Source organism: Carlito syrichta, unplaced genomic scaffold (assembly GCF_000164805.1).
Source record: "Carlito syrichta isolate Samal-C Ts95f unplaced genomic scaffold, Tarsius_syrichta-2.0.1 Scaffold308187, whole genome shotgun sequence".
Classification (NCBI taxonomy): Eukaryota; Metazoa; Chordata; class Mammalia; order Primates; family Tarsiidae; genus Carlito; species Carlito syrichta.
The window spans coordinates 554,787-568,502 of NW_007252283.1; the positions used below are offsets into that span (position 1 = coordinate 554,787).

At 42.5% G+C, this 13,716-nt stretch overlaps 1 protein-coding gene across 4 annotated transcripts in view; it reads right to left on the reverse strand.

The window, feature by feature from the left end:
- The window catches only part of NEDD4L (neural precursor cell expressed, developmentally down-regulated 4-like, E3 ubiquitin protein ligase), a 160,729-nt gene that overhangs the window by 65,556 nt on the left and 81,457 nt on the right, over positions 1-13,716 (reverse strand). For all 4 annotated transcript variants that reach the window (XM_021716122.1, XM_021716120.1, XM_008065199.2 and 1 more), the window contains exons 5-9: positions 13,246-13,307; positions 13,006-13,108; positions 11,047-11,213; positions 3,844-3,976; positions 2,270-2,446 (exon numbers count right to left, since the gene is read on the reverse strand). In XM_021716122.1, coding sequence (XP_021571797.1) covers positions 2,270-2,446; positions 3,844-3,976; positions 11,047-11,213; positions 13,006-13,108; positions 13,246-13,292 — 627 coding nt within the window. In that variant the 5' untranslated portion in view covers positions 13,293-13,307. The remainder of the gene's footprint in view (positions 1-2,269; positions 2,447-3,843; positions 3,977-11,046; positions 11,214-13,005; positions 13,109-13,245; positions 13,308-13,716) is intronic.

Genomic DNA, 13,716 nt, shown 5'->3' on the forward strand with positions numbered 1-13,716 from the left:
CGGAGCCCAGCAGGTCGAGGCTGCGGTGGCCGGGAGTGGCCACTGCACTCCAGTCTGGGCGACAGAGTGAGACTCCGACTCAAAAAAAAAAAGTTATCATCCGCTTTAATTTTCAGTGTTTTGAGCAGACTAGAATTTTGACTGGCCTTTAGTACTAATGGCAAAAACAAGAGAAGGGGACGAAAACTTTTGGCAAGTGGACTCAAGAGGGCCCTGCAATGCCCTAGTGCTGCTTTCTAAACAGAAGAAGCTGGCAGTCTTGGAATCTGCTTTGGGAGTCACCTCTGAGTAAATTCTAATATGATGTGAAGAGATGAAAAGAGAAATAGTGATACACAGCTACTTACTATTCCAAGTGACAAAGAGTCAGTTGGATTCTATGTTCAGAGGAACTCAGATCTCGCCTCGTCCTACTCTTAAAAGGTCACAGGTATTGAAATTTTAGCTTCTGAGTGGAATTCAAGTAGTAAAGACAAGAATGAGAGAAAACATGAGATCCATCTGCAAAGATCTAGTATGTTGGGTATCACACTCCCTTCACGTGTTTGTGTTATTGTGTGGTTAAATAAACCCTAGTGGACATGAATGAAGATCAGCAGCAGGCCACACAGAAAAGTCAGGCATCTCCTTACCAGCACGTTGGCCTGTGGTGCTTAGTTGGTAGTATGCACTGATTTTTATGTTTATGTATTTATTTGCTGAGAGACAGCATCTCACTCTGTCACTTCATTTGTCATACTGTGCAAGATAAGTAAATGGGATAGGGTTCTAGAAGATTCTGCAGGGGGATGGAAGACAAGCCCATTTTCACTCATGGGTTAGTGTGAAAGCGTCACTCAAGTAAAAGTTCATGCCCTTGCCCTTGAATACAAAAGCAAAACTAGGGCGGTCCTGTAGGCAACCCTCTCATTTAACACAATCTGAAAGTCATACAATATTATACTTGGGTCTTCAGGTTATTTTATTCAACCAGAATAATTACATGCGGGAGCTCCCCAAACAAATAACGAGAAGTGTTACCTTCATATTAACACTGAAGAAAATTACCACATTTTTCACTTGGTTGACTAAAGGTGTGTAATTGCTATGATTCCTGCGGTACTTCCTCGCTTTTATAGTTTTTAAATATACGGCCTCATTGCTTACGCTGTTTCTATAGCAATAGTTTTTATGCATTCAAATATCTCACATATTTTCATCCTGTCCATTTAGTACTCAATGTTCGTTTCAGTGGTATTTCTCCTTGTGAAAAGCAGTCATCGAATTTTCACACAAAACCACATTAACTGAGTAAAAAATGCAACTCAGGCAATAGGGCCCCCCCACGGTGTCTTTTAAAATACAAGCCCCATCCGCAAAGGAGTAACAATGTTGTGAGCACTTGCTTTTATCGTGTGTGGCATTAGCATTTACACTCGATGCGGCCATAATGATGACTATTCTTGCTAGGTGCTATCTTCAGGGGCATGCCTGCCATCATTTACTGCCAGACATCTTGGAAGTGCCATTTCTTGAGAAACACCGAGAAGGCATTTGCCTTTAATTCTACGCACAAGCAGGAATTTTCTTATGAGCTATTTCTGCCGTTTTGCGTTGTCAAACGTGGAGGTCTTCATGACTGATTCTACTGTTTCCCCTTTGGGCTCAGCCCCAACTGAAGCCTCTAGGAAGTATTTCTCTAATAGTTGAGAACCCAAGTTCAAATACTGCCTTGACGTCAGTATTGTGTCGCAATTTCACAGCCTTTCTCAAGGGTTCATGTTCTGGGACTTAGGAGATATCTTCTATCTCCCATTCAAATCTTGTCTTGAAAGGGACACTTATGCCCTTCTCTGTGAAATGAGAATGATAAAGCGTGCAGGGTATGACAGAAAAGGACTGCTTGGGAAGCCCAATGGCTCTTCATTCAACTATGAAATACTACCTTTGCGAATGAGTCTATTTTTATGAGTCTTTTGGCTGGGACAGAAATTCTATAAGGTTAAAGCTAATAATTACAGAAGTTGTGGAATTTTATTCCAAGAAATAGTGTTAGTGGTACAGAGATGTGCAAAGCTGCCTTCCAAATCAAGAAAACTTCTCAATTGCTTGGACTGATTTTAGCATAGTCCTGCTTCTCCTAGGGAGAGAGGAACTTTGGAAAACATCAGAGTTGACCGGGAGCTGGAAGACCTGTGGTTGTTATTTGCACACAAGATTCTCCTAAAGCAATAAAAAAAAAATGATAAAACATTGCTCAGCTTTCTTTTCCAACGCCACCACTACTTACAATCAAAGAGCTGAACTGCTCCCCATTGGAGTCTGGAGTGATCTGAAGCCTTCTGCTCAGCTCCTCCGACAGCTCCTGAGGGCTGGTCCGAGACACCGGGGAGGCTGGCGGTGGGGGAAGTGCCAGACTGAGAGAGTCTCCAGTGACATTCACTTCCTCCGAAATGGTCTCCCAAGGCTTTCAGGAAATGAGACGCTGGGTAAATGCTAGGAGCTGGAGGTCCGCCCACCCTCCCCCAACAAAAACAACAATAACCATCACGATAACTATAATTAACATGCTCTGAGCACTTATCATGGGGCAATGATCACGAGGAAGATATGACTACTATCCCAATTAACAGATGAGGAAACTGAGGAACAGAGAGTCGCTTGCCCCAAGGTAACAACTCATAAGTGGCCTGGTTTCAGAGGCTCTGTTCTCTACCACCTTGCATTACCACCTCTCTGAACAGTGACTTGTTTCCAGGACGTGTTACTATGTGCACGGGCTAAAAAAATCTTCTCTGGCCGGGCTCGGTGGCTCAGCCTGTCATCCCAGCACTTTGAGAGGCCGAGGCAAGTGGATAGACTGAGCCCGCGGGTAACTTGGCGAGACCTCATCTCTACAATATCAAAAATCAGCCGGGCGTGGTAGTGCGTGCCTGTAATTCCGGCTACTTGGAAGGCTGAGGTGGGAGGATCGCCAGAGCCCAGCAGGCCGAGGCTGCACTCCAGTCTAGACGACAGAGTGAGACTCCAACTCAAAAAAAAAAAAAGCCAAAACAAAACAAAAAAAATCTCCTCCGTAGTTTATAGATGATTTTCATAAATTTTCTTCTACTCTAACAGCTAAGGACTCACCACGAAAGCCGCACAGATGCTATAAACAGTAACTAAGCAATGGTAAAAAGTAGTTTAGAGTGAATGTATTATGGAACCATTAATGGTGCTTTTCATTTTGATTACTGCAACATTTTGCGACTGATCTTCCTAACACAATGTCTAAAAAGAATGAATTTCTAGTAAGTAAACAGAGCTGATAAGACAGCATGAAAGTTAAGAATACTGCTAATTTGTTGTGTAATTCATATTTTTTTCAGCAACTGACTATACATAACCATTTAAAGGGAAAACTACAGACATTTCTCCTTCCCCAAATTTGAATTTTCTTGGTAATAAATCTCTTTCAAGGTGTCAAAGCAGCTTAGTAAAAAAACATGTGTGTGATACCTAAACAAGTTGCAGGGCTCATTCAACCACTGAAATATGACAACCTTGTCATTTAATGACAAATGGTTAGACCCTGGGGAAAAATAAATTACAAAGTGAAAACAGAAAAACAATACATAGAAAAATAATAATGTCATTCATTCTCTTTTGTGTCGCTGTAGAGCCACATGTATTTGTCAAATATGGCTTTTATAAGCACTTTCAAAATTAACTAATATGCACATGGTAACCAATTCACCATGAGACCACAATCTTTGCATGCTTGACCACGTTTACCGAGAGAAGAAATTTTGACACGAAATCACCCTGGAGAATGTGGGAAGAGTGAGTTGCGGAGTTTGCAGCGTTTTGGGGATGTCATACCTCGGGGACATCTCCGCCTTCCGAAGGCTCGGGCTCCAAGTCCTCACTGATGTGTCGGCGCGAACGGAACCGCCTGTGTGCTGCCTCCTGGTTGATCTGTCTGATGTTATTGTCCGACTCGGAAGACACATCCCTGAGAGCAGCAGGTAAGGGGGACCAGGAAAAGGAGGGAAAGCGGGTGAGAAATAGCATCATCAAATACCGACAACTGATCACCCAATGTGAGACTTCTTCTACTGCATCTTGGCTAAAGTACTGGCCGAGGTTCGCTCCAATCAAATAAATGCAGCTTGCAAATGCATCCGTTACACCATTTTGAGGAACTTTCAGGCATACATTTCAAAATGTGCCTTAGTATTTAAGAAAGAACAGAAATCAAGGTCCTCCACCTATCTGACACAGTGACAAGTCAGGCCTCTAGGAAGAGAGGTGACAGGCAAGCCCACACATGTGATCTGTCAATTGCCACCCTTCTAGGCGTCTAGTATGACCAGGCAGCTACGTCTGGTCATCGGAAATTGGTCAAACACTACCAACGTGACAAATTCAAAGTTGCCATGTGGATGGAAGTCCTCCTGATCTGACATGAATTTTTCGGCTGCTTTCGATCTCATTTTGACAGAATCTCAAAATCATGACACTTCATATCCCCTATTCACCTCCTTTTAAAAATGCAAATAAACATCAGGAGATAACCTCCAAATCAACTGGGATCTAAAGAATACCACAACATCATACCCTATTTCTTGTCACAGAATGCTCTCAATTCACAATTTGAAAGCATTGATTCAATTCTGAAAACTTTTTGTCCTGCCAACTGCCCTTTGGGAGACGGCCTAGTCAGAGACCTTTAGGGTCTAAGTTTAAACGCCAAAATGTTTTTCAGAGAAACCTTTCAATAGATACTTTCAATAGGACACGAAGCTGGGTGTGGTGGAGGCTCAAACCTGTAATCCCAGCACTTCGGGAGGCCAAGGAGAGAGGACTGCCTGAGTCCAGGGGTTCAACACCAGCCTGGGCAACTTGGTGAGACCTTGTCTCTACAATAAATGAAAAAATTTGTCAGGCATGGTAGCACATGCCTATAGTTCAAGCTACTTGGAAGGCTGAGGCAGAAGGAACACCTGAGCCCAGCAGGTCGAGGCTATAGTGGCCGTGAGCGTGCCACTGCATTCCAGCCTGTGTGACAAATTAAAAAAAAACAAACAAAAAAACGCCATATTCGGTTACCAACAAATATGTTACAAGCTATTATCTCAGAATAGTTGAAAACTTTATTTCAGGCTAATTAAAATATACTATTAATCAACAATTCTCATTACAGATTCTTTCTAAACACATTGCTTTCTAAAAGTTTTCTAATACATTCTCAAACTGACTTATACTAGATTCCAATAAAGAGCCTGCTAGGCCCCTGGGATAACAAATAGTCTGAAACTAACAGCATTGCTAATAAATGGGCAATTCTTTAACACTAGTTTCCAAGTAGTTTAAGTATTTTTACTAAACATCTTTACACCATTAACTTTACCAGTAAAGTCAGCAGTGTGAAGGTTCACTTTTTTACAATCCACATTTAAATTATAATTCCTTATTAAAATCTGAATAAATGAAGTTGTATTTATTTCTCTGCACATCCAATATAAACTTCTGCACTCTAACAGAAATACATATTCTGCATATCTTGCTATATTGAACTGTAACTAGATTAAAATAGTACAATAAGCAAACAGAAGTATCTTCAGAAAAACTGACATAATTATGACCGCAGAAAAAAATAATTAAAATAAAGGGACACATATGTGTACCTATAAAATTCTGAACCACAAAACGGATTCACTAAAAATGATAATCCACTGGAAATGTTAGAAAAATGTAATATTGTATCTGGGATTTTATGTTGCCACAGTAATTTTTATATGACACTGAATTAAGCACATAATGATTATAACAACTATAAGTCATCACAGAACAGAAAAAATTTGGGAGGAAAATGATCAGAATATATTAACGAAATCCATAAACCATCTCAGTAGTGTCTAAGAAGGTAAACAAAGCTACATGGTACCTTCCACCATTTTGGATTAAAACTGAAAGCAATTTCACTTTACAACATGCAGCCTCACTTGAAAACAGTCCATATACAAGAGTTTCACCAAAATCTGAAAGTGTCCCTTGAAATATCAGTTATGGCTTTTTGTTCAGTCAACACTGAGGACTAGCCTTTGTAGGCCTACTATGTGCCAGGCACTATAAGAGGTGCTTAAGAATATTGTTTTACTATTACTATGTCTGCATTTCATGTCCTTTAGAGTACATACAATAATTTGTATGTAATTACTGTACAAATAATTTAAAATAATTTATTTAATTACACAAATAAAAATAATTAAGCAAACACATACAAAATTATACAAATAAATAAAAATAATTATACAAAAGATAAAATAATTTAAAGATTATACACAAATAATTTAAAATAATTTATTAAAAGAAAATAATTTAAGAAATGGCTGCTTTAATTTTTTCATTCATTAATTTTCACATATACATTCTTCCTTTGAATTCCATGGGAAATATACAAATAATAAAAAAGAAAACCATCAATTTATCAAAAAATCAAACTCAGTGCCAGTTAAAATCATTTACAATACATCAGCTGACTGTATTGATGACCTGATTTATCAAGATACTCTTAAATTATTAATTTACTACTAAGACAAGAGAAGATGTACAGAGTGTTCTATAATAAAAAGGATGAAGACAAGAGAGTTGACATTTGAAGAGAGTTGACATTTGAAGAGGAAAAGGGCAAATCTAAAATGAGGGGTGCTCTAAAAGCTACAATCAGACTTGAGAGGGCTGGAGTTCTTCTAGGACCACCCTCTGGCCCAGTGTTCTGCGTCTAGGCCCAAACTCAGCCTGGACGGTTCACTAAATCATGAACCTATAATCACGTCATCCATTTGAAAAGCATTTTGCCGAGTTCCTACTTTGTGCCAAGCAGGAGGGGCAGACCCAAGAATAATAAAAACAAGGTCAACCTCATCTCTACAATAAATTTAAAAAATCAGCCAGGCGTGGCAGCGCACGCCTGGAGTTCTGGCTACTCGGAAGGCTGAGGCGGAAGGTTCGCCGGAGCCCAGTGGGTCGAGGCTGCGGTGGCTGGGAGCAGCCACTGCACTCCAGTCTGGGCGACCAAGTGAGACTCCAACTCAAAAAAAAAAACAAGGTCCCAGCCCAATCTGCGCTCTGTGCCAGTCCAGGGGAAGCACCAGGCATTTGGGGAGACCAGGACAGAAGAGGTGTGGATCCCCGGCAGAAGGTCTGTTAGCTGAGGCATGACGTTGGCCAGGGGAAGGAGCGTGTTCTGGGTTTTTGCTTTTTGTTTTGGGCAAAGCAGTACTACAGGTCCCCAGGACTCAGGCACAAGAGACAGTAAGCAGAAAGCACGTGTGCATGATGGGGTCATGGGTTGAACTGTTTTCTTACGACAGTGGGTGGCAAGGCCAGCAGAAGGCAGGGAGAAGAAGGACCTTGTACAAACTTCCTGAAGGCAACGGGAAGCCCATGACAAAGCAAAACCCACTGTTTTCAGTGGGCTGAAATGTGGGGCACAAGACTGCAGCAAACTGGGTAAGAATGAGCGTCACCAACGTAGTCTCAATTCTTTATTTAAACACATGGGAATCACTACCCGATTTTCTCAGCCTTTAAGTAAAGAAATTGCTGCCTACATCAATTTTCCTCTAGCAGCATTCTGTAAAACTGAATTATGAAACAAGTTACTTTCGAATTCAAACAATTCTCCAAAATAATGTGGGAGGGCTTCTGGCCAAGGCAATAAAGTTAAGGAGAAAGAACCCTAAACTGGTAAACAGTGCAGATGGGAGGAAGAGGTTGTTGTTGAACTTGACTCTTCCTTAACTAACTTTCCTCTTGCTTTCTAGAAGTCCCTCCCACTGGAAAAGAGGCGCTCCTGTGAGCCACTGAGTTCTGCCAGTGTCTTTCCTGGCTCAGCCTCTCCCTTTGACGTTGTTGCCTCACTGATGGGGACAGTCATGTCATTGACTTCTCCCTAAACTGCATGTGAATCTGAACTTGGATTAAGAATACTTTCCCCTTGGTGCCCTGGATGAGTGAAGAGCCAGTATCATGAAAGTTGTATCTTTTGTTCTGGTTCTTCAGACGGTATCTTTTCTAAACCATATTATGGAACCTGACCAACACATAAAAATCTATGTATGAAATATGCACATCTTGATGAGTTTGGGGATAAGTACACACGTGTGAAACCATCACAGAGTATATTTTTAGACCCGCCTGGGCAGCAAGAACTCATCTCTACAGTAAATCAAAAAATCAGCTGGGCGTGGTAGCGCATGCCTGTAATTCCAGCTATTCGGAAGGCTGAGGCGGAAGGATCGCCGGAGCCCAGCGGGTCGAGGCTGCGGTGGCCGGGAGCGGCCACTGCACTCCAGTCTGGGCGACCGAGTGAGACTCCAACTCAAAAAAAAAAAAAAAAATCTCCAGTGTTTTTTCAGGAATTCCCTTATTAGAGTTTCACAACTCTGTAAGGTAGAGAAAGTAGAAATTATCTCCATTTGTCCTTCAGATACAGACTTCAATCTGTATGATATTGATGAAGTTGAATATTTTTCCATGTATGTATTATCTATTGGTATTTCTTCCCTTGTGATTGCTCCTAGTCACTTTTCTGCAGAGGTGACAGGATGCTCTGGTCACCACAGCATCTACCTTTTCAGGTACTTCTCTCTTATGCTGTTCAGCAGAGGTAGATAAGGGTGCTCTGCTTAGGATATTGCTACTGAGATTTTTCTGACCACTACATGTAAATCACTAAATGTAAACAAACCCAAGAGGGTCCAAAGTCATTTTTACTACAAATAGCTCTAATGGTCTACAACAGGTTTTTTTGTTTTGTTTTGTTTGTCAGTCGGCATCTCACTTTGTTGCCCAGGCTGGAATGTAGTGGTGCGATCACAGTTACTGCAGGCTTGACCTCCTGGGCTCAGGTGATCCTTCCACCTCGGGGTCCTGAGTAGCTAGGACTACAAGCATACACCACATGTCTCATTTAATTTTTTGATTTTTTATGTATTTATTTTTTATTATTATTTTTTTTTTTTGAGTTGGAGTCTCACTCTGTCGCCCAGACTGGAGTGCAGTGGCCGCTCCCGGCCACCGCAGCCTCGACCTGCTGGGCATCCCAACTCAGCCTTCCAAGTAGCTGGAATTACAGGCATGCGCTACCACGCCCGGCTGATTTTTTGATTTATTGTAGAGATGAGGTCTTGCTGCCCAGGTGGGTCTCGAACCTGCAGGCTCATGCAATCCACTCACCTCAGCCTCCCAAAGGCGCGGGATTACAGGCTGAGTCATGATTTTTTTTAAGAGACAAAGTCTTCAGTACCAGGCTGGTACTGAACTTCTGGGCTCAAATGATTCTCCTGCCTTGGCCTTCCAAAGTTTTACGATTACAAGTGTGAGCCACTGTGCTCAGCTGGCCTGCAACAGTTTTAACAGCTATGGTCATTAATCAAAAGGAGATGGTAAAAAAAAATAAAATAAAATAAAAAAGAAGAAACTAAACCGTTTCCATTTATATTTCTATAGGAAAAAATCTTAACAAAAGATGGCTCAAAATGTGGTACAAAATGTGGTACATGTACACGATGGAATACTACACAGCCATAAAAAAGAACAAAATCATGAATTTCGCAGCAACCTGGATGGAACTAGAGTCTATAATACTGAATGACCTCTCACAGAAACAAAGATCTGAGTATCACATGTTCTCACTCATATAGCAGACCTTGAACATCCAACGTAATACTGTAAGAAAAGGATCGACAGTGGTAGGAAACTATGGGGCGTGGGGAGGGGAAGGGAGGTGAGATTAACGGTGGTCAATATCTCTCTGGGGACGGGGAGATACCCCTTATCAACAAATATCAAATATGCCTGAACAAAGCATATTTGTATACCTAACCCTTAACTGTACCCCACAATATCAAAATAAAAAATACTGATTTAAAAAAAAATACTGATTAAAAAAAAAAAAAAAAAAAAGATGGTTCAACATTACCCAAATGTTGGTATTTTTGCCATCCTGGGACAAGTCCAAAGCTGACCAGGGACAGGTGATATTTGCAACAACCCTCCTGGGGACCTAGGGGGGTATCTATTCGCTGTTCCTGATTCTGTAAGCTTTGTCTCAAAGTTAAACAAAGCCTAGACCAGATGACCTGGCCATTTTCTCTACACGCAGCCATATGTAGAGTATCTTTAAAAAGGTTATTAAGAACACCATCCAAACTATTAATACTACTTGTCTAAAATGCATCGCTGGCAAATTTCTTTCAGAGTGTCGGTTGAAGAAAAAATTCTTACCTGATATACGTACTTTTATTACATATTGAAAATTATATAATTCAGGTAGTCACCTCCTTATCTTGGCTGCTGGGAAGCTCCTAATTTCCTTTTCCTCAATACTATGTTTTTGCCCTTTAATGAAAATCAGTAGATTTAGGTCTTGCTGCATCATATGATTTAACAACAAGCTGCTGCAAAACCATTTTTATAGCAGCTGAGGTTTCACAAGTATATATTTGCTATCAAACCACAAATTGCCGAGGAAACAAAACGATAATCAGTTTACTGTATCCCTGAGGCTGACGATGGAGTAAAATAAAGAGTAATTGCAAATTCTGGTTTTGTAACCAATCCATGTGTTTCCAATTATATTGAGGGGGTAAAATTTCCCCAACAAAGAACAAATAAAGGCTTTCAAGAGGGTTTCCAGATCAAATAACTGAAGAGAATAAAAATCCACTGCTTTCGGTTCTGGGTCAGGAAGGAGAGAAAAACAAAGAGGAAGAAAACACAAAATAAGTCTAAAAAAGTAGCCTCTGCTTCATAGTTCAGAAATCTATGTAAAGGCATACAGAATGAACAGTTCACACTGAAAACTGCATCACGTGATGCCAAGCCGACAGCTATCATCCTTTCAATATACAAATGCTAGTCGCTCTTATGTTCTTTATCTAAATGGAGAGGAATCTTGTACCACACAACGGTCTACTCTTACTGATGTACTATTCATTTTCCAACCTGGCCCCAGGGGTTGGCGTGTTTGTGCAGAGCATGACCCTGGGTTCCTGACCACCGCGCAGTACTTACATCAAGCTTGGTCGGTGCCACTGAGTGGTCCGGTTGTTGTGGTTCACATAGTAAGTTCGGCCCAAGTTATCCACTTTTTCTTCCCACCCGGGAGGCAGAGGAGGAGGAGGAAGCTCTTCCTGGTGCTGAGAAGCTGAGTCATTCGAGTCAACCACTTCCCATCCATGCTGCGGAATAAAGTTCAAGAGAAGATTATGAAGCTGGTTCTTCAGCTACAAGGAAAAGACAGTCCCAGTGTGTTCTGTGGACCCTTCCTCCTTGCTCTGGTGCACTCTGGCTTTCGCAAGGGCTTCGTGTGCCACATGTGAATCCATTCCCAAAAGGGGGCGAAAAAACCCAAACAAAGCATTCTAGAGGGTCTGAAAAATCTTTTGACCAGTGTCAATGAACCGTGCAGCCTTCTAAGATGACCACATGGCAGGAAGCAAGACCGATTTGGATGTGCATAGTTGGTTAAGTTACTGAAGTCACATCATCCTCTTTTCATATTTCATGTTTGTTATTTTGACTTGAAGAACTCCAGAGCTCTACAAAGTCGTGCCAACGACATGGGTCACGTTACAGCTGTCCTCTTTTCAACACCTCCATGAGGTAACAGGGAACAGGGAAGATGAGCTGCGTCGCACATGTGTTCAAACAGAAATCAGGGCTGGGTGACCAGGAGGCCCAGGGCCCTGTGGCTTCCCAGGGAGGCCGGCTTTGAGGAGGTGAAGCCTCCTCTCCGCATCTATCACAATCACAGGAGCCAGAAGTCTGGAAACTTCTGCTGTCCACTGAGGCTCTCCACACTTTGCTACACCCATATCAGCAGGCCCCATGGTACCAGAGTTCATTTCCGCACTGCATATTTGAGGCATTAAGTATTCCTTTCCTAACGCCCCCCCCCCGGTAAAATCACTGGAAAATTAAGTAATTCACTGGTTACTGCAGTTGGAAGGCAGGAAGAGTGTAAAAAATTCCTTGGATTTGAGATAAAAATCTGTTGACGTGCTTGTGAAAGCTTAACAGTCCTAACTGTCCACCACCCACTCCACTCCTCTTCACATCGACAGAGATGGCAGCTGACAGCAGAAGCACTGCCTGGAACCATGACGCCCTGGACGGAGGGGGGGTTCGGTGAGCTTGCTGGCAGTGCATTACTCACGTACCGCGTACACGCAACAGCTGCAAACAGATGTGAGAGCCGGCTCCAGAGAGGCTTTGTTTAATGGCCACTTTGAGAGCAATATGAGAATTTGCCCAACAAAACAGCATGGTCTGAGGCGTGTGCCAACAAGGAATGACGGGACCCATGGCATCAGTCTGTGCCCAGGAAGTTAAAAGGCAGCTGCGCCAGGGGGGGTAAAAGGGACATTCCTCTGGTCAGCTCATTTCAGGATGGCATTTCTTTTCTTCTTTTTTTTTTTTGAGTCGGAGTCTCACTCTGTCACCCAGACTGGAGCGCAGTGGCCGCTCCCGGCCACCGCAGCCTCGACCCGCTGGGCTCCGGCCATCCTTCCGCCTCAGCCTTCCAAGTAGCTGGAACTACAGGCGCGCGCTACCACGCCCGGCTGATTTTTGATTTATTGTAGAGATGAGGTCTCGCCAAGTTGCCTAGGCGGGTCTCAAACCTGCGAGCTCAGGCAATCCCCTCACCTCAGCCTCCCAAAGGCGCGGGATTACAGGCTGAGCCACCAAGCCCGGCCCAGAATGGCATTTCTAGAGGAGCACTTTTCTATTGCTGGCTGTCGCCTTTGGGTCAAACGAATAAGAAACTAGGAAACAAGTGTATCCTCTTAAAACCAAAGCCAATGAATACAGTGGCAGATACCAAAGACAGATGTGTGGATATACCTCCACCTTTTTCATTACTTGAGCTTTGTAGGTTTTTATTTCCTTCCGTGATAAAGTCTTAAAGTATAATGTGAATCTGAACTGAAGTAAGGAAACCAGCCTGAGGCTGGAAGTCTCTCCACGTACCTCCAAATCATCCCTCTGCTCGCTGTTTTCGTCATCTTGACCTCCATTTTTCGGCATATAGGCCATTTTCAGCCGCAGAAATCCCTTCACTCGAGACTTATGACTGCATGGTGGAAGAACGTTGGTTACAAAGGACATGACTTGAAAGGTGACATCTCTCATGTTTATGGGGACAGTTGAGGCCGTTCGCTGCAACCTGCAGGACAGCCATCCCCGCCCACCCACATCCTCAAGCCTCACCTTCTTGGTCTGAGGAGAAAGTCCTTAAATGTATAGGGTCGCTCCATGGTTGGATCTTCTGTCTGTGGGGAGAAAAAAAAAATTAAGTTTCAAACATTCTGGATAATGCCGTGCTTTAGATATCTCAAGCTAGATTATGGAGAATATGCTTTGTATTTGAGAGCATGGCACCGGTGAAAAATAAGTTGCTGGTTCCTCAACTGGTATTGGACACTAACCAAACATTTGACAGGCGACAGAATTTATCTACTCGAGATCCACTAGAGGTCACTATCCACATCAGGTTTTAGGAGCCAATCACAGCCCCAGACAAATGACAAAATTATAGCTGCCACTGCCAAGTGTAATTCCTATCAGTAGGGTGTGGCTAGTCTCACAGAGTTGATTAACTCTGGCAAGCCAGTGGTCATAGGAGCCTTGCTATATCCCCACAACTTGAGAAACCGGAAAGCAGTGTAAACAGAAGAAGAT